This window comes from Labrus bergylta, chromosome 18 (genome assembly GCF_963930695.1).
Source record: "Labrus bergylta chromosome 18, fLabBer1.1, whole genome shotgun sequence".
NCBI classification, from domain to species: Eukaryota; Metazoa; Chordata; class Actinopteri; order Labriformes; family Labridae; genus Labrus; species Labrus bergylta.
Window position 1 is genome coordinate 9,860,124 of NC_089212.1, and position 21,775 is coordinate 9,881,898.

The 21,775-nt window shown below is 40.5% G+C and overlaps 1 protein-coding gene across 1 annotated transcript; it reads right to left on the reverse strand.

Annotated features, from left to right (window-relative positions):
- Window positions 1-2,230: 2,230 nt before the first annotated feature.
- On the reverse strand, window positions 2,231-21,284 carry clic4 (chloride intracellular channel 4). The gene is made up of 6 exons (XM_020645033.3): window positions 20,884-21,284; window positions 8,290-8,399; window positions 6,160-6,285; window positions 5,237-5,343; window positions 4,013-4,194; window positions 2,231-2,885 (listed from the first exon to the last, which is right to left on the reverse strand). The coding sequence occupies exons 1-6, from the start codon at window positions 20,950-20,952 to the stop codon at window positions 2,721-2,723; spliced, it is 759 nt and encodes a 252-aa protein (XP_020500689.1). The 5' UTR covers window positions 20,953-21,284; the 3' UTR covers window positions 2,231-2,720.
- Window positions 21,285-21,775: the final 491 nt, after the last annotated feature.

The following is a 21,775-nucleotide window of genomic DNA, read 5'->3' on the forward strand; positions in this document are numbered from 1 at the left end:
CCACTGACACTTATTATTGAAAACTTGTACGACAGCTAGTCTACAAAAGGTTTCAATAGACCTAGTGATCAGCTGGTTGGTTGCAGTTTATTACATTTTTTTAACTGTACTTTATCTGTTTGTGTATGATTTTATCAATAACATTTATTTGAGATTTTTCTTTTGCCAATGTTGTTGTTTTATTGGGGGATAATGTTTTTAAATGTTTATAAATGTGTTTTTTTGTGGTAATTTGTAAATGAATTTAGTTTGAAAAGTTACATTAGACTGCTCCTTTTAATTCACTACAGATTAAAAAATGACATCTATACTCTGACTCTGATTCATGAAGAATGATGCATTACAGATTCAATTTGAGAATTTGAACACATCACAGTAGGACAGATACAGTACAAGTATATTCGTCAGATTCCTTATGGCTTCAGTTTGAGGAACCTGCTGTTGAGCATGCTGACTGACTGTCACATTGTTCTGACTCACTCAAGATACTTTAATAAAACAGAAGAATGTTTTACTTATGAGTCACCCCAAGAGAAAATGTTTGCAGTGAAGATGGCCCAATGGTCTGGTGGAGTTTCCTCATGTTAGAGGTCAGACTGCATAAATACTGTATGTGCTCATTTAAAACGGCCGTAAGAGAGTAAAATATATCGTTTATTTCAATGACAAGCTTTTCCCTAGTGACTTTAATTGGCTTTTTTTCAGAAAACAAGGGAGGACTCAAAGATTTTTCAAAGCTTTGCAGCTCTCAGGCAGCTCTCATTGAATATTCTTCTCAACACTCTGGTCAAGAAATATTCTACCAGATCATATAAATAGTTTAAGACGGTCAATAAGAGGCTTGATTGTACGGTTTCGAGAGTCAGCTATGACCAGTTTGTCTACTTTTATAGTGATGCAAGATTTTCAAAGATGTTGGGTCTTACAATGTTCCTTTATTTTGAAAGGGTAAAATGGGAAGTTCCTGTTAGCAGTAACCTTTTTGTAGCTCTAGAAGAACACAAGTCAGAGTGCCAATAAGAAGTTTATTTCAATTCAGTCAATATTGTTAAAAAAAAAAAAGCCATGACATAGCTTGGATATCTTCTTTAACACACCAATGCAGTGATGAAATTATCTTAAAAAAAAAAAAAAAAAAAAAAACTCTCCTGCAAAATGTCTGATGAGAAGATCAAGTAAGGCAATGTGAAGATGGTCCATCTAGAATCGAGTCTAAGAAAGTAACGAATGGCCCATTTTCCACTCAATTTTGATATAATGTATAAAATTTACAAAATGAATTCCAAGAAATCCCCCAAAAAATATTCAATATATACACAATTCCTTTTATCAAATTTGTTTGATAACAAACGTGGAAAAGCATGACAATCTGCAGAAATCAAAAACAGGTTGTGCTTTATCTGCACTAAAGCACTTTTGGAGCTACCGTTTCCTAACATACATTCACTAACTTAGAAATCAAGATACATACTGAATTGGACCTTGTATATATATCTCAATGGTACTCCTTTGGAACAGTTTTTTCATAAATATCTTTAGAGTCGCCATGCCTGGTGCCTGGTTGCACATTAGTGCCCTTCATTCTGTATGCTATGGAGACGATTACAGTGAGAACATGTGGTATCTTTTGTTGTTGGTTTACATAGTCAGACTTATTCTATCCACAGTGAGACCAGAATAAATTGCCTCTTTTTGATCCACAAGGTGTAATCCAAACTACCGCTACAGTCAGCATGTCTGAGTGAACACTTTCCTTCATGCGTCATAAGAGAAGAAAGAATCAGCAAGCCTTTCACTCAATGTCTTAGTGTCTTTATGAACACTTTGTATGGCAATGTGGTGATTAAAATATGTACGCGCATCTTCATAAGCTTGAGGATTCGTTAGCTACATACTGTTGAATATATCATAGACCTCAGGTTAGATTATTCCTGAGTTACTTATGCAGCCAATAAAGAACATTTCCTACATTTCTACTGAGCTAAGCTACAAGACCTTTTTTTAAGTTGAGAGAATGAGGAAAATCGTAGCATTAAACCAGGTAGCTTGTCCTGCAGTTACACTTATTTAGATTTATTCTAAACAGCTTAGAAACAAAGCAAAGCATCTCTCATTTGATACCTCAACCACTTTGGATTCACTTCAGCTTCTTCTTAGACCTGAAGCCTAAAACACTGAAGCGTCAACACTGTTTATGATGCCTCTAATTAAGTCAAGACAGGAAAAAAAAAGCGTCTCAGTGTTTGTTTTATAGCAATTCTAGAAAGAGCTATTTCAATAATGAACAGAAAATAAACAACAACATTGTGTGACCTTCTGCCTGCATGCAGACAAAAGGTCAGCTTGAAGGTCACTTATCAGGGAGTGTGTCTGACGTAGCTCCCAACATTGATAAGCTCTGATACACGGATGGGTGCTTATTTGTCACCTCACAAAATAAAAACAAACAAAAGCAATTAACAAAGAAAGAGAAACAAAGTTGACCAGTGCTGAATCAACTAAAAAGGTCTTTGTGTGGGAATGGGAGAAAAAAAAAAAGCTGGCAAGGGTTCATGTGTTTGGGTTTGCTCTAGATGAAGAGAGAAGGAAAAAACAGTCCAGAAATGTTTCTTTCTCATGGATGAGCATGTCAGTCCCGGTGCAGGGAGGGGGAGGTGTAGGGTTGTGTAGAGGTGGAGGTTACAGGGCGGGGGGGAGGGGGGGGGGGGGGGCAGAAAAGCTTATTTGACCAGCCTCTTGGCTACGTCACCGTAAGCTATCTCAATTTCTTTGTCACTGGGGCAAGTGTTGGTGAACTCCTCTCGTGTGTAGGCGTTGTTCAGGTACTTCCAAATGGCAGTCATCTCTTTGGGGATGTCAAAGCCTCTGTACTTCTTGGCCACCACCTGGAGGAAGGAAGTAGAAGTTATATGTCTACCCAACTAAGCTATGAACTGTTAGAAACTCAGAGCACCAACAAAATAGATACTACATTTAACCTTTATAAAGCACTGTAATGCTGCTGAGGCCCCATGTCCACCTAGTGTTGGAAAGAGCTGGCCGTGCGCTCGGGAGCACTGGCATGAAGCGTTTGTGCACTAAGATGAAAAGCGTCTCTATGACAACATTCTTTGGTGACTTCAACAGCTCCTTTCTAAAAAGATAAAAGATCTTCAAATCGAAGCGCAATAAAAAAGCCGCGCAATAAAAAAGCGGAGGACTTGGAAAAACACACTGGGTGCTGTGCTTTTTGTCTGGGCAGCCACCTGCTGTGGCAAACGCACTATACTCTTTGAAAACAATAGAAGAAAGATGCTGGCACTCCAAAAAAAATAAATAAATGGGTGGACACGGGGTCTTATGCTGTTGCTTCATTACCTTACTTTATGACATATCTAATCTAACAAAGATCATTAAACAGGAAAATACAACTTTGAATAAAGAATTATACAAACATTATGTTGGCACAGTAACATCTCAAAACACATCCGATTATTCAGTCATTTTCCAGTAAGTCATTATTGCCTTAAGTTCTGGGTAGTATTTTACTTCTCTCACAATTAGAACTATAGTGAGGGACATAATAATTGTGATTAGGCTTTTTAAAAGAGGGGAAAAGTTGCGATATGAAATTAAAACAACTCTGCAAGAAAAAAAATACCTTTTTAAAAGATAAAAGGTCATTAATATGTAAAAGATCACTTCAAACAGAAACAAAAGGACCATCCTAAAAAAACACTGTCCCCCTCCAACAGCCTTTTATTATTTAATGTAACACAGCATACTATGTATTTATCAAACAGACAACTACTACAAAACTGAAATCATTAAAATTGTATTAATTAAGTTCATCAACAGAAAATAATTGTACAAAGATTTTGATATTGGAGTAATGTTTAAAGCCAACTATTGAAAAAAAAGATAATTTAATCAAGTTAATCAGAGAGCTTTGTTAGTTTGGTTGATTAAAAAAAATGTTCCCTGTTCTATCAATATTACTGTTACCAAAACGACATCCATGTATTTTGCTCACCTTGACTATATGCAACTTGGGCAGCAGGTTACAGTCAGCCAGAGTCATTTCATCACCGTCCAAGAAGTTACGAGTGGAGACCTTGATGTCCTCGATGCTGTTGTGGTCGATCTCATCGGGCAGTGGTGAGCGAAGATACTCGTCCAGCTTCTGCAGTGTCTTCAGAAGGCCGCGCTCAAGAGCTGCAAAGAGAGACAAGAGTTATTAAAACAGCACAACGGTTTTAATGTAGGGTCAATTCAATATCCAGCATGGGCACACAATCAACTTTAAACTGTTTACAGACAGTAGCTGTTCCAGAGGCTTCCCTTTTCAAGCTGCTACACTTATATGCTGATCAACCACATGGGGGCAGCATTTCATCAAAAGCAAACTACTTTTGACCATTATGCACACAGGAAACAGACATTTTATGAACACATGAAAACTCAATCACAAACCATAAAAGTGAAAGTGAAATATAATGCCCTGCTACCTTAATGAAAACCATCTTTGAGAAGCTCATTACCAACGACTAATGTCAATGGACTTTACAGGTGTAGTACATTATCCTTACAATCTTTCCAACTATTCATTAACTATTCCTTCTATTGTGGAGAAATATGACATGAATGTGCTTCATGCTTGATTTGGTAGTCGCATAATAGATTTCTACTGTTCCTTTGGAGAGCACTTATCATCGAAACCATCCGAATCAGCCTCAGACTCTATTGACACAGCCTCGGCTTTCACATCAAGCTCACCATGGTTCAATATTTTCCCAGGGAGGAGAAGAGCCAACTAAAACAAAATCTGGATATCTGTTAAATACCATGAATATCATTCTAGGGAAATAATTCAAAACATCGTTTTATCAAGAATGCAACAGAATCAGTGAGACAATAGACTACATATTTGTAAATGTATGTCATGTATGACATGACCTTTATAGAACCAAGGCTAGATTCAAAATCCATAAGGAAGAGAGCCTGAGTACTAGTTTATTATCTGGTTTAGCTGCTTTGTTGCTTCAGAGAACTCCACCAGGTGAGACGGGAAACAAAAGCTCTGCATTCTGCAGTAAAGGCTGTAATGCACCAATCAGGGCCTTCACTCCCAATGTCACGTAGCAACTAGAGAACTCTCCCTTAAACACCTTAAAGGGTATTCTTGCTGATAACCTGGGTGTTTGTGTGTGTGAGTGCATGCATGCGTGTGTATGACAGACAGAAAGACGTAACTTACCTTCATTTCCATCTGGTTTTGAGTTTTTAATATAAGCTGAAAACTTGGCAAAGATGTCCATACCAGCTGTGTTTGACTCTGGGTGTCTTGCACCAAGCTTGATAAATCTGCAGGGAAACACACATACAGTTTAACACATGACATATGTATTAGAGGTGGGATAAAAAAATTATACAGTATAGTATCGCAATATTTTGGGGGGCAATATTATATTGTCTCATGGCAGCCAAGAATCCATATTTTCAATATGATATTGTAACTGCTGAAGGGGCTGCACAATTCTTTCTGAACAAGCTGCGTTGTTAAGAATTTATGTTATAGTTTGATTAGACTGAACAGACTGAGAATTGTATCTTATTTGACAAAACCCTTCTTGATTTAGTTTAGTGTAGTGGATATAATATGCAGTTAAAAAGCTATAGTATCGTATCACAATATAGTGTATCGCAATTCTCAGCATATCGCAAAATGTAAAAAAAAAAAAATCACAATAGAATCGTATCGTGTCTCGTGATAATATTGTATCATGGGGGATTCCCACCCCTAATATGTATACACCAAAAAGTTAAGCTAACTTGGTAGTCTCTATATTATCCTCACTGTCATTAAATCAACAAATGCACTACTTGCCCTGTTGAATGCTATACTTTAATGTATTCGTGTACATCACAGCGCTGATCAAAACAATTATTTCCCTTAAAAAATTAAGTACATCATTTTTTTTTCCTTCTTGCAGACGGACATATTGTTGATTTTGAGGGATTTTTTTTTAATGGTAATTTTTCAAAATAGCAAACACGCAGTTTAACTTTTATTTTCAAAATAAATCCATACAATGCTGCTGCCCATCATTCAATTCAAATAGAGCTTTTAGAAGCTAACATTGTGCTGATAGCTTTGCTGCAGGGGTTAGGAGCACTAACTTGGGTGGGCAGAGGACATCTTCAAGGAACTCCTCGATCTTGTTGACATCAGTTTTGACCTCCCCGTTGAAAGTGACAAAGGGCGGGTGTGTGCCTGGGGCCAGGTTCTGGAGGTCAGCAGGCTTCCTGAAAGAGAAGTACAGCAACTTTAGTGACTGAAGTGACTAAGCCATATCACCAACTTAAACTTTTTTTATAAGATCTATCTAAATAAAACCGCAGTTCAACCCCGTATTAAGAATGATATGAAAGTACTATAAAAGAAGATTCCTAAGTATATGAGTAATACATTCACTTCAGACAGTTCAAGCAGATTCAAGTGTTTAAGAGGCTCTTGGGCTCTCTGACAGCCTACTGCACTGTAAAGCACTTTTTCTCTTGTACAATAGCTGCACAGTGATCTATCTTTAACCATGTGTGTGTGTTTGGTCTGTCTCCATGAGCGTGTGTGTGTGTGTGTGTGTGTGTGTGTGTGTGTGTGTGTGTGTGTGTGTGTGTGTGTGTGTGTGTGTGTGTGTGTGTGTGTGTGTGTGTGTGTGTGTGTGTGTGTGTGTGTGTCCCTTTCTCCATGCAGTCTTCCAACCAGCACAGATGTCTCTGGCAGGCAGATGCCACTGACACAAAAACAAAAATGAGCATGTGTTGACTGATTTGTGTGAACACAACTGACTTGTGAAATCTGCAGAATCCAGACTGTTAAATCCCATAACACAGCAGTGTCTCCTTGACTGCTGGAGCCGTATTTATTGGTGTTAACCAGCAGACACTGTGAATCAACTTTGATCTAATGCTGCTAGCATCAACAACTGTTAACAAGACTCTTAAACAGTCCAGCTTGACAATGTCAACACTGATCGCTGAATTCTGGGACAAGCCATCTAAGGGCACAAATAAAGGGGAAGTGACTTAATCTCTCCGGCATGCAAAGGGGAAGTGGCACCCTCACCCAATGATATCACTGAGGAGTGGATAATATGTTGCCTTGAGAATAACAGGCTTTTAATGAAGAAATAAATAATAACACAATGGCCCTGAACCAAGAGAGACTCAGTGTTTAAAACACATCGACTTATAGCAGTGTCATGTGACATCCTTTAACAGACACAGCAACATGCACTGCTCTTCCATTTAAATATGACCATAACAGAACCATAAACATGGCAAACCAAGCCTTTATAGAATAGAAAACTCATAGTCTAAAGCACCAAGTAGTCACTCAAGTTGAACAAAGGATTGTTTGAGCACCAAGGGGTAAACAGACACAGTCAAGTAGGCGGACATCCTTCATTGCCTTTTACAGGATATCAGCAAGCTTTGTTTTATGTAACACTCCCTCTGCCAGGCAAACTACATGCAAATAAACTCCAAACTACACCCTCAATCATTTCCAAGCAAAAAATCTCTATTCAAATAGACAGCGCCATCTTTCTGAGCACAGTATTGACCGAGTCTATCCGTCTGCATATCCCAGAGGAGAAGGTTCCAGCTGGAGATCTTCAAGCTCTGGGTCACACACAACGAAGTAAACCATATAAACCAGAGACATCTGACCATGCCTGAAAATAATCTGGCACTTGCACGTCCTGCATAAGTCCAAGTTGGAAAAGAAAAACATGTAGGGGGTATTTAGATGAATCATACGCATAGAAACATATTGGGTTTGGTACAGAGCTTCTGGTATCCACATGTGAACGCTTGTTTTCTTCCAGCTGGAAAATAAAATTGCACTTCAAATTGCAGAGGATCACAGTTTTGTTTTGATGCTAGGATTGAAATAACATGTTCCCTACCAAAATCTAGGCAGGAAGTAAGTGGAGTGAAGAACCTTAAATAGCCTCTCCAGAATATGAAAGTTCAGCTTACTCCAACCTTCCCTAGCCTGGGAACGGGTCATGGGAAAACCAAATGAGCAGTGAAGAGTCAGTGAGCATGTCTGAGGTGATGCTGGATCAAAGCTGTACAGAGGCCTTCGCAGAAACACTCAAGATCTAGCAATCTTCCAAAGGATTTTTTTTTTTTTTGCATCTGGATCAGCAGCCAATGAAAGGAGCTCAAGAAGAGAAGGATATGGAGAAAAGGGAAAAGAGATAAGGAGAGAAGGAAGGGAGAGGAAATGGGAGTTGGACCCACCTCTTGAGGTCCACTGTGGTGACGTTGAAGACGACTCCTTTGAGCCACAGGATCATGAAGAGCCTCTGGGAGAAGGGGCAGTTCCCGATGCTCTCACCATCACTTCCCGCCTTAAATAAACAGACAGATAGTGAGTTAGAAGAGACACAGATTAGCTATCAGAAGTGTACGGCACTAGGCGCCATTCCTGAAGACTGAGTGCACAAATGGCACCTGTTCACATCTTAAGATACCCGTAAGCATTAAGCACAGGGTGGGACCGTCTCACATTAAATGATTACAAGCGTTAAACACAAGAAGACAAAGATCTCAACATTATGAAACAGGTCTATTCCACTGATCGCTCTTGGTCACTAGAGGAGAGTTAAAAGGAAAAAAAAGATCACATCTCTGTTGCACAATTTATGGCCTAGAGCATTTTACTGCAGCCAGTCACAGAGGGCCAAGAGACTATGATTCATTGATACACATTACGGTATTCCCCTCCCTAAATGACTTAAGTAGGAAGGAAAGGAGCAAATCTCCTTGTTTTAAGTACTTCAGCACACTTTCCCTCCATAACAGTGTAGAGCTGCTGTCTAAGAGTAAGAGGAGACCTCTAGAGGGATTCAGAGTAAGTCAGCCTCTTGTTTTCTCTTTTGCTACAATTCACAAACACAAGACTGAATGGTAGCAGCAGTGATGGGATCAATACATTTGGTGTGCTTCTACAACTTCATGCTCAGTGTTTAGAGCCAGAACATGAACATGCTTAGAAAAAAAATGTAACCACAAGTTTAATTATGAAATGAAATATTAACAGAGCAGTCAGGTCCGTCTGCAAAAGGGTAAGAAAAAGGAATGGCAGCTGGATTTTACACACACAGTTTTAAAGAGAAAGGCACTGGGAGGATGCTGCCAACTGTCAGATATCTCATGTCCTCCCTACAACAATTCATCTCTGTCACGCACTCTCTTTATCCAACTCTGAATTATCCTTCAACTCACAGCCTTTTATGGTTTGCAGAAGGTGCAGCAGAGGACAAATATGGTTTGGAGTCTACATCAGAAGCCAGAATAAGCATTTCATTTCATAAACTTAGCTTTGTGCAGTATCTTAATGAAATCAGCCTTTGTACTTTTACATTGAACCCTACATGGGCAAATCCTTGGTGTAGCAGCACGTATTTGTGTGTGTGGAGCTCCCACTGTGTGCACACACACTGTGCCTCTCGCCTTTCTTTTTCGGCGTTCTGCAAAGCTGAATGTGAACTCACACACTGGGACACGAATGGCAAGTTGTTACGGACTACAAAGTCACAGTGATGCCGGAACTTTGTTATGTTAACAGGTGTTATTTTCCTTCTTAAAAGATGTCACCATACATACTGTACATTACAACATGAACATCATAGCTCTGTGTGAGGTCTGTTGAGGTAAGCCATTCTCCGAGAAAGGCAGGCCATAAAAGAATACACCTTATTCATCTATTCACAAGGGCAGGCATTAGGACATTGAAGTATCGTGCCACTGGAATGTCCCTCTTCATTCAGTGTTTTACTGTTGAAAGGCCTCGGTTAAATGCCTAAAAACTGTTCAGTGTTTAGTCAGCCTTCTCTTTCATCAGTCACTCTTTTCCATTAAACTGCAGTTATTGCCTCTGTGTCAGTTTAAATTACTTCATATTTGTCCCCACACAGTCTCTGTTATGTACATTGCTGACAGATTTCTAATGAGTTGTGCATTACAAAAAACAAAAAATCGAATTAATGATCGAATCAGCTCAACAACTGTCTTCCAGATCTGTGCAGTATCAGAGATGCAGGTTGTGAACCGTCTTCAATAGTGGACTTTGTTCTCGAGTGTTCAGCCCGCCTAAAAGCTCCTCGCTGGTGCGTACAGCCTGGCTGCTGTTGTCCTCTGTGTGACGCCCAGTGGGATGGCTCTGTTTGATCTGCCTGCTGGCTCCCATTGTACTGAGCCTGTCCTCTCCCTCTCCCTCTTCCCTCTCTCAATTCAATATCTGAAAGCGTGGATTAGAAAACCACTTTTGTTCAGCTAATGAAAGTCCCCATTTCACCTTACATGATTAATTTCTAAATTAAAGTTTTGCTAAAGAAATGTTGCTGGTATAACGGCCATCACTAGACTAGACTAGCATTAGCCGATTCAGAGAGGATCAGAAGGACCTCAGTGGGATGATAAGTCAATTTTCCCCACAGTGCTTCACCTACAGAGAACCATTCAGTTGTGTTTCAAGAAGGGGGGGGGGGGGGGGTAATGAAGCACAGCAACAGTTCCCATGGCAATGACCAGTCACATATGACATGGAAAGCACCAGTGTGAAGCATTAAGGGGCTTAGACTTCATGATTCTAGCTAAAATGTGAATCCCGATTTTCATCCTGTGTATTGAGGTCATGAATCTCTGATGCGATTCTTATTTTTTCAACGAAAACAATTTTTTGCACTCAAAATAAAAACACGCGCCGTCTAACAGACACAAACAATAATAATAAGTGGGAGTTTAACTTTAAAGTCTCCTAAAAAAACATCTCTTCACCTTTCTCATTTTAGAACACTTAAAGGCACAGTATGTAGATTCCGCCACCAGGGGGCTCTCAATCAATGCAATAACAAAAGATTACTTTGACGCTGGCGGGGAATCTTAGGATTTATCTCTGCTTCTTAAATGCTGGAAAGTTGAATGGCAGAATCATAGGCTAGTCGGTGGCCTGATTAATGAATTCAAAGTATCTTTTGCTTTACGCTGTGTCAATGTGGCTGATAAAGCAACTGGGATAGTTGTGAAGCAGACAAGAGAACACTTGAATTGATCTGAAAGCGAAGGGAAATAAGAGCAAGTGAGTCACAATCATTTAGAAATGAGATCAAATGTATGCATCACTCGAGATTGAGATTTTATTAACGATTAATTGCGCAGCCAGGGATTTACCAATACACAGGTAAACTGTCTGAAATGAACTATTTTTGTACAAAGGAAAATATAAACCACATGAAGCTATAACATTTCTAAATCAAAAAAAAAAGGTGTTTTCTGTTCTCCACAACAAGCTGCTTTAATTTGAGTTCTGGGTCTCAAGTGCACAGCAGCAGCAGCAGCTGAGAAAGACATTTCACACTCTTCTTTCTCTCTCAATCTGTTCCCAGAGTCTTGGCGCTGCACACTGGAGTCTGCAGCAGACTCCTGACTCCTGCACTGCCAAAAGCACTGACAGCCCAGATCTGCTGCGAAAAGAGACGGACCGCTACAGATATTCATATACAGGAAACAGGAGTGAATTGGGCACTTCAGGTAGTGGGACAACAACAAGTGGTAATAGATGCTTTAAGTGGTAGGCTGTGTGCTGCCAGGCATGCTGCTTGATTCTTCTTCTTCTTCTTCCTTTATCCCTCCTCCCTTATCCTGGGCCCCTCTCTGGAGTTACTGGGGGGTTGGGCATTTGGGGAGGAGGGAAGAAACTATTTCAGAAATGTCCTGTAACTCTGTAACTCCATCCACCAAGGAGGGCACTTTGTTTAGTTTCATGACGATGCTGTTGAAGTTGTGTTGCTGCTGCTTGTGGCGTATAAGAAATTGATGTCCTACATTTCAGTAGGTAATCCGGAGGAACCACCCAACAATAAAGTGATACATTGCTGTCAATTCTTTTTTTTTTTTACAATGTTACAATTCACTTACATCACTTACATCAGAGAGTTAAGTACAACACTAATCTATTCATACACCATCACCGAGGCAGTGGGAGCAATGCGGGTGTCTTGCCAAGGGACACTTCAGACATGCTGCTCAGCTGGGAATCGAAGTACGACCCTACCAATTGAGCCACAAGACATTTGTATAAAATATACAGAAAGTGTGTCATTATGACTTTATATACTGTGCAAATCTAATGTTGGCAAACTCAGAACATATAACCCCCTTTAAACTGGATCTGTATATGAAGCCACTGCCATAAAGCTAGTTTGAAAGGTTTAGGTCAACCCTCCAAACGTTGTCGTCCTCCACCCTGTTAATGCTTTCCAAAGTGCTATTATGGTGTGACATTCACAAAAGGGCTTCTGGAAAACCTTCTATACAGCTACAACAACACAAAGTGCTTTTTGTTTGTAGAGTTTCTGGGCCGATACCAGTTTGCACTGGGGAAGAGAAAAAAAAAACACACCAATAAAATCCCACCAGGCAAGCAAGAAATGATTGTGGACCCTTATAAGGTAAGGCATGGCAGTTGAAAAAGACATTTTCCAAGAAGTAAACCAGCAATTTGGTTCCTAACACCAACACCGTTCTCAGCAATGCTTAGCCGTGCCCAGTTTGTGCCTCCTCTGTCTGAAACAGCTCACATGTTTCAGAAGGTCACAACATGAAGAAGTAGAGTAGGGTGTTCTGGCACAACTTCACCAACTACAAAAGGTGCCTTTAGAGTGAAAGGCTTGAAGAGGTCAAAACCCTCCAGCAACACTTGTAGTATAAATATCAACTTTATTAAGTCTATAACGGTCAAAACATGCAGAATTAGTTTCCCCAAATGTGAAGCAGCTTCAATAACGTCGGGGACACGGAAGTAGCAACAGCTGACTACTGCTGACAGACTCTCGAGCTTTATTTAGGCTCATTGGATTGACCATGAGTCAACTCATGCCTGTTTGTTTAATGCCAAACACACACAGCTGCTGTGGAGGGTGTGAATCATGCCCAAGTCGGATGTTATCTACGAGGCGGTGTCCAGGACAGCATGGCCCCGCAGCAGTACAATGAGACCTCAGTCAGCAAAGGAGCAGCGATGTCTAAAACCTTTTCTCTACTCAACACACAGTTCATGGATCTATATCACTTCCCTTATCATCCCTCATCAGACAGTGATGGAACGACCAAAATTACACATTTCAGGAGTAATGACAGCGGTTCTAGGCCTTAACTTTATAGATATAACAAATTGTGACCATGTTCTCAGTTAAAGGTATGTGCACTTTTAACAAGAACAAAAAGGTAAACCTCTTCACAGGTCCATTCCTATTAAAATGTTACTAGCAGGCATATAAAAATCAGGGAGCAATTCATTAAAAGTCTCATCAAGCTCACTGGGCAATTTTCCCCAATTATTATTTTTTTTTACAAAGACTTACAGCCCTCATCAGTATCCAAGACACTTTGTTGCCGGGTGATGTGAGTTTACAGTTACAGTTGTCAGCATTAAGACAATATATCCTGTTCAGGCAGGGCATGGTCCTCTCAGTCTCAGCTCACAGTCTATTTTTAGCAACATAGAGGCCCATTCTACCCTCCCCAACACACTTGATTTTCTAAATTGGGTGGGCTGCACAGCAAGTTCAAGACACACTTTGACCGAATAAGGAACTGACGATAAATTGAGCAGCTTTCCTCCTCCTACTCTGACACACAGCAGGAATGTCCGTTTGAGATTGGGCAGCCATGGAAACCTCGAAGCAACGCCACTCCCTGTTAGCTGGACAAGTACTCAGACTGGGATGGGGTCAGGACTGTGACCACACCAAGCAGTTCAACTCACAGCTGAATGGCTCACTATAAAACTTAGTTGACTTTGCTGGAGTGAGTCAGGTTGAGGGCGGGGGGACTAAGGTTGCTGGAACATATACTGCCATTATGTCCTGCTGCAAAGGCTGGTCAGAGGCTGACACACAGCAGCTCTACAGCTGGGGGGGAAGTGGCTGAGACAGTTTCTAACCTCTGTTCTTAGACATAAAACCCTGAGTTTTCCAAGTATGATGTGAAAAGCCTTTACAGGCCACTGACGATTCACACTGCTGATATATTATCACTGTTAACATGCCAAACAAGTCAATTATTTAGTATTTCAAGCCTCCGGAATAAGGCTACTAGATGTTTGACAACTTCCAGAGCCTGATTTATATTAAACTAAATGAGTAACATTTCTCAAATATTCAAGCAGCTTCAAGTCAAAAACATGCAAAAAAACACACAGTACAAATAAATAATTTGTGAATAAGAGTGTAAAGTCAACCGCGTATCTAATGCCAGCTTTCAGTACACAACAGATTAGATTTCAGTCATTAAGTTTGGCCGCATGTTTGAATGAGCACTACACTGGGTGGGTAATTAGAAATGAGTCTTGACTTGACCAGCCTCAGACAGATGAGTGTACAGAGGAGACCGATTTTGCCGGAACATGGAAATGCCATCACATCCCTGGTGTGGCTCTGACTCACGCTGACATCACTCTGTGGAAACTTCAGGACTTCCAGCCAGACAGAGGCCTACTGTGTTGGAGCCCATGAGGGCTGTCTAAAAGTCTCCTGTTTCTGTGGAAAGTTGGAGAATGAAGCCTAAAAAGAGGCTAACTGTATTACCATGATAAAGCCAAAGAGTCAGCAAATTCAACTTTGTTTAAATGTTTAGCTTAAGTGTAAAAAATTATTTTTACACTTACTTAGTTTAGGTTTCTAAAAATGGGACACGACGGCTGTATGGTGGTGAATAATGCAGATCCAAAGTGATGGAGAAAATAAGCAGACAGTCATGTGGGAGCTCAGCATGAACCAACAGTCACCCTTTGCACTGACTGTTGTTTCAAAGTGTCCAACACAAACTATGAGCCACATACTAAAGTCGGCCGCAGCTCTAACTCTCCACCCACCAACACGCTCATAGACACTGTCACTTCTGTATTTCCCTCACATTTGCATAGGAAATACAAAACTGGTATACTCCACTTCTCTATTAAAGTATCAAAAATATCTAAACTGGGGTTGAAAAATATTTATTTTCAACTCAACGGACCCCCTGCAGCAATTCCCTCTGGACAAATGTTTCAACTTAACAGCTGTGTGACCCAGCCTTTGGCACCAACACAATGCCGGCATGCTATCACAACATATATGACAAATATGCATGGCAGCAAATTCTTGCACGATGGCCACACAAATGACAGCCTCATCAGTAATACTGAGCAGACAGTGTGTGTGTCTCTCTCTCGCCACTCTTTGCTTGCTAATGGCTTTAACCTGTAGGTTCTAGAGCCCGATCTATTAATCGGCCAGCCAATAATATCAGCTGATATTTGCATGTCCAGTACCTATAGGTATCGGCTAATTTTATCACAGATATGCGCTGATATTACTAGATTTATTGACCTGTCAAATAGTGTTTCATTTGTATCATTGAATTACACCAGCAGTCCCCTTCTGGCCGTCAAGAGCCGAGTGTGCGATATGGATTACAACACGCATCATCACCCTCCAGACTGTCAAGCAGTGATGCACGTACAAGCACTGTTACTCTCCAGTTGAGTGACCATCTTTTCTTCATTTTATATATCTTTGCCTTGAGCGTTTGGTAACCGCATTTGAGGAATCAACGCAATAAATGTATATAACTATCTCAATCTTTCTCTACAGATCGAACATAGACATAAGAAAGATATTGGCCGATATATCGGTACTGGATTTTTTGTCTCCCCAATATCGATAGCAGTATCAGCTCCAAAAATTCCATATCTGTTCAGGCCCCAGCAGATTCTGAGCCATTCAGAGACATGCTTCCTTATTCTTTCAAATCATAGAAATCACCGAAAAAACATTAGGATTATTCACACGACACAAGCCAATAAGTTGGTATGAGTATAAACTTGTAAGTATTATACAAGAATAGACAAGTCTAACATTTCATTTTAACATGGAATAACTTCAAGTGGCAGATCAAACCAATTTTTTTCAATGAATTTTGGCTAAAGTTGTAATGATCACAATTTTGATACACGTAAATAATACAAATATTCCAGTCATAAATGTACGATAAATGATCATCTTTCCACTTCTCATTCTCCTGACTTAAATTTGAAGGGCTCAATCATTCTTTAAAGATGAATAAAGCCTGGATTGTGATCTAGGACACTTATGGTCCCCTGTTCGTCTTGAAAGGAGGATGATCATGAGTCAGGAAAAACGCTTCGTCATCCTATTCTCCATAGCACTCCATACACTTATCTGCTGTGCAGAACATAGCTCATGAAACACAAGTAGACTGGATCATGTTGAGAAAGGTTGAGTTACATGTGTAGCAAGCAGGGCATATTCTCCTCCGTTAAGGGGTCACACAGCTCTTCTGACAGGGAAGGTGATGTAACAGAGAGGCAGAGGAGGAGCAATGGGCTTGTATTCCTCTGTATTCTGATCTGGTGGGTTAAAGTTGATGACATAATGTGGATAGCGTTTAGAGTTGAAAAGTAAAAAAATACACAGACCCATGAACTAGGAATCAGTTCTTTAAAGTCTCTGACCTGAGGTAGGCCCAACACCCTGTTCTTGAGCACAGAGGAGAAATATCTCATCAGTAAGTAGCTTCCTGTCTGGGCAGCACTAATGAGGGAAGCTTTTCCTCCATGTGCTACAATGAACAAGGCTTTACTTGGAGATACATTGTTAAAAACATGATTTCATACAGCACAAATACACAGTCAGGTTATATTCTACAGACACAAACATAAGAACGTCTTTAAACACTGTCCCATTAAAATAAAAAGACAGAAAAAAACCCTCTCCAATTTGGTGCATTACACTCCGCCAGGTCGATGAGGCCAGTCAACCAGACATTAACGATGAAGAAGCAGGGTCAGGAAAGGTGCTGAAAAGCAAATTCACTGTGCAGTGATAAAAACATCTCCCAGCAACAGTAGAGCACTCTGCAACAGCAACATCCCATTAATTATTGTTCCCTAACTCGTGATGCTGACTGCAGCATTGCTGTATGATCGGGAAACATAAACTGCCCCATTGATTTTTCTATGAAAAGGCAGTACCTAATTGTCTGGGATATGACCCATGAGGGAGAAACATGATCAAATTTAGAATAAAAAGAAACACGCAAAATCCACTTGAAATGAATGCAAGTTAAGAGCTTGATTACCACCATCCACATGGGTTAACCTTTGGATCAACTTTACTGGTTGAGAGTGATCTTCAACCATGCATGTAAATTCATGAAGCAGCATTGCCTGGACTGTTGAACAAGGTCATTGTGTTTCATAAAACAGCAAATCACAAGGCATAAGTCACATGTTGACGCTGACAGCACAATATGAAATGTGCAGCTTTCTAATAAACCTTTTGTAGGGAGCACATGAAATGGAATATATTTTCTCATGTCCAGAGGAACAAGAGTTAAACCTTCAGGGACATTTCATTGTGTTGATCATTGACTGTTTCTACAGGGTTGTCTGACAATGCATGTGATCATCCCTACAGAGGTGTTCTTTGTTAGCATGTCTCTGGCATGCCCAAAGCTTCGGTTGCCACGGTTCCCATGGGACTGTCCCTAAGGACACACACAAACATAGACGAGTTCCAATGCCAACCAGATTTAAGAACACTTCTGTTGCTGCTGACAGAGTCATGGACGTCTGGCGGTGGCAGAAGGCTCCATAACCAATAGTGCAACCTTGGCACACTTGCAGTTAAAAGAGGCCTATACAAGTAGAGATAAAGCCAGCACGTCTGTGTTTCTTCTTGACTCATGTGTATTCTATTTAACAGCATACAGTCAGGACACACTCTGGTAGTGGATGACTCACTGGTTTATCACCTGAGAGATGTTAGAGGCAGAGCAGCTTTCTCCAATTCAATCAAACAGTGCTGGAAACAATAGAAAGGAATTGAAGGACCTCAGTTAATAAGAGGAAATATTTCAGATACTTTACAATAGGGCTGGGTTGTCAAGAACATCATGGTAAATGTTTGAGCTTGTATTAGCGTGTTCGCACTACTCAAAGCGCTTTTACACCGCCTGTCACACCTACAATTCAGGGTTTGTCTTGACCAAGGACACATCGGACATGTTGATGCTGGAGCTGGGGTTTTTCAATGGGTAGTGAGCGTTCGCAAGCAGAAAGCGGCCATCTGTAGAAAAAGCACAGCGCCCAGCATCTTTTCTTCCGGGCGCTCTGCCATTTTCGCGCGGCCGCTCAAGTAGAAAATCTTGAAACTTTCCAGAAAGGCGCACTGCCCGAGCACACAGCCCACGCTTTTCTGCCCTGAAAAAACACTTGGTGGACACGGGGTCTAAGGCTTTTATTAACAAACGCAATTATGTTGGATAATAAAGCACAATTAATATATATATATGTATGTATGTATACATACAAAAATATCAAAATATAACCTACGCTATTACAAAAACATTACTTCATATGCAGCTGCACTTTTTTAAATTATTTTTTTCATGACAGAATTAAGAACTTCCCAACTATCCAATCACATAAATATGGAAGATTTCCAGTTTCACATTTACACTCTAGCCATATCCTTCATGTTAGTGCAAATTTAAACAGATATGGGTGGATGCATCTTATCACCCTGTACAGCACACAGACTACCACTCATATCAGCAAAACACTATCTAATCTACTGTACTGAGATGAGTTCAAGGGTCCATTCTCACTATTACTAAGCCATCATAGCATTTTAATTTGCAACTGACAGCAATAAAAAGATGGCAATGACAAACTTGAAGTCCACGCCCCTTAAAGATGACCGAGGTTCCAACTTCCCACATAATGTGACAACAAAAACACAAAGTTGCATAATCATCAAATAATCTCTGACCTGGGACAGTCAGCTACTCTAAACGGGTAAACACTGCTCAGTCTGAACATCCAAACACTGTGGAAACTCGTGTTCTAGGAGCACAATTAGTCTGCTTTGATATGTGGCAGAGCCCTAACAGATCTCACACTGTTGTGTGCGGAGAGCACACACAGTTTGTTATCAGCTCTTCCCAGAGGCCTGGCTTGCAGAAGTGTGTCTATAGCAACCTGTGTGTCTTCCATTGTCTCACATGGCTGTGTTAAATACGGCATAGTGAGAACAACGGCATCAATAATAGATGTAGACAAGTCATGTCAGGCACTGGCACAGAACATATAGCCTTGCAGGTTGTTAGCCTATCATGCATGCACAAGGGAAAACTCACAATGGAAGAAATGTCTGGTTGGTAAACAACGGGCTATACAGACAGTCTGAGGAGGGAGGGGCGAAAGAGGAAGAGCTGGCCACATGTGTTAACCTTCCTGGCCAGGGAATGATGTAACCTCTCCAGCAGGCTGTGAGAGGTTGTTAAGAGAAATGGTGCTGCACAGTTTGTTTCCATCTATTGGGCCTCTACAATCAGGGGGCCTGTTCCTTAGCTCCATCCAGACCTTGATAAAGTGTCTTCCCTTTCAGAAGTAGACAGAAACCAAATGTAGGAGAGAAGTTTTTCTCTCAAATATAGGAGAGAAGTTCTTTTATCCACAACATAAAAGTCACCCTTAATTACCAGCAAATGAGTACAACTTTTATAGGCCTGAGTTTGAACGGCAGCCTAAGAAGTGAACATGATACACAATATAACATTTTCAAGATTTCAATAGATGTAGCCTAAACAAAGCAGAGCTGAATATAATCCCCTCTTTAATTAAGCTCACTACAACTCTTACATGCAGGATTTGTCAAGGTTTTTCCGCCAAGTGCTCGCTGTACTGCTCAGTGACAACATGGTACACACCCTCTCCCAGTCGAATGAGGACCCCATTGCTCCCTCCCAGCTCAACGCCCCCCCCCCCCTTTTACTCCTTTCAGCCATTTTCCCGCCCTGAAGCAGAGCAGGCTGAAGAATGGAAAACAGCCATTCACAACCCTCCACCTTCCCCATCGTCACTGCTGAAGCATGGACAATATGACGCATGATTACAGTTTTAGGAAATCATGTAGTTCAATGGTCTTAAAATCCATGAAGAGACCTGATCTGAGGTCCATTCATCAAGCTACCTCATCAATCACAGTATCTCAAAAGGAAATGGTGCATTCAGAAAGCCACACCACCGGTTATATCGAATAACCCCTCCAACAACAGATGACTAAACATACTGTATGTTACTATCCCTCAATTCTATTCCAGTGTATTTTAAATTAAATTGAAAAAATTGCAGAACCACACAACTCTTTCAGGTATATTTGACCTCAGCCTGGGGGAACACAAGGGAGGGAACCCAAAACTTAACTGAAAAATCTATCACAGCATCCAATTATGGGTTGAATTGAATGAAATGAATCCACTCCCAACAAAATCAAGCAGGTTTCGGTGCTGTACTTTTTTTTTTTTTTTTTTAATCAATCTTGACACACGTGAAAAGGCAAGTGTAAGAAGTGGGCAAATGATATAGTGATGAATCTGCTGCTGAGGACCACAATTACGTTACCGAGCTTTTGTTAACGCAGGAAGCATGGCAGTCTCCTCTTCCCTCAACACTGTATCCGCCCTTCTTGTGACACTGCAGGCTCCACATGGCCACAGGAGCCATGAGCGTTTTAAAAAAAATAAAAATGAATCTTTATTTTCTCAAGTTGGAAGAAAATCCTCTATGTATCAAATACAGACAACCCGGCGAGTTTATCGACAACGTGAGCCTTAACAATGGAGCTAGAGAAAAAGAAACTAACCTTAATTCATTTCGAGGATGCTTAATATGACATTTCATTCCCAAATGTGTACTAAAATGTTTAGTAGTTCAGTAAGTCAACATGAAAAACTTTTGCAATGCGGTTTTCTCTGAGGTCTTACCTTCACGAACAGCTCGATAACGGGCTCATTATCCGCCTTCACACCGTTCTGCGGCACCGACAGCGACATACTTGCTGCTAAAATGTAAAGTTTTGCAAACAAAGGTTAGTTTTTTCTTCTGTCCACCACGCCCGGACTCAGCTTGATCCTCTTCTCCACCACTCTTTTTTTTTTTCCCGCACTGAAGCCCAGTAGGCGCTTTTCCCCCCTCTCTCCCCTAAGGAGGACCTGGTGCTGGCAGCAAGAAGAAAAAAAAAAAGTGTGTTTCAGCCCAGCGGACAAGGAGGCTACGGTGAGTGCTGGATACGATTTATATCCTAACTCTAGCTAAGTTACATCCACATTACTGGACTCTGAAGCTCTTTATGCTGGTAGAGTAGTGATGTCAAGAAGGGCTGAGAGAAGCAACGGGAATATTTAATGCTGTGACGTCATCAGAAGCGCAAACATGTAAAATGTGGGAGGGGCTTGAGGAGGGAGTCTCCTGATTGGGAGGAGGCAGAATGAGGATGTCTGAAAGCTGCTTTACAACAAAGAGTAGGCTAAATCTGTGTAGTCCTACAAAGATATTCTGCATTAAATCAAGAAATAAATTAATTAAAAAAACAACTCCAATGTAGATTGTAGTCTTGTTCCGTTATTTACCATTTTGTTTTGTACCTTTTGCACAATTTAGAATTTATTACTGTAAATATTATTTATCTTATTTTACCTCATTTTATTTGATCTATTTTACCTTATTTTGGTTGTATTGCACCATGGGACGGAGACAAACGCAATTTCGATTCCACTCTGGCATGTTTTGAAATTGACAATAAAGTTGACTTTTGGGTCTGTGCGTTTCATTTAAAAATTATATTTCTTTAAATTATATTGACCTCTGCTTTGGTTT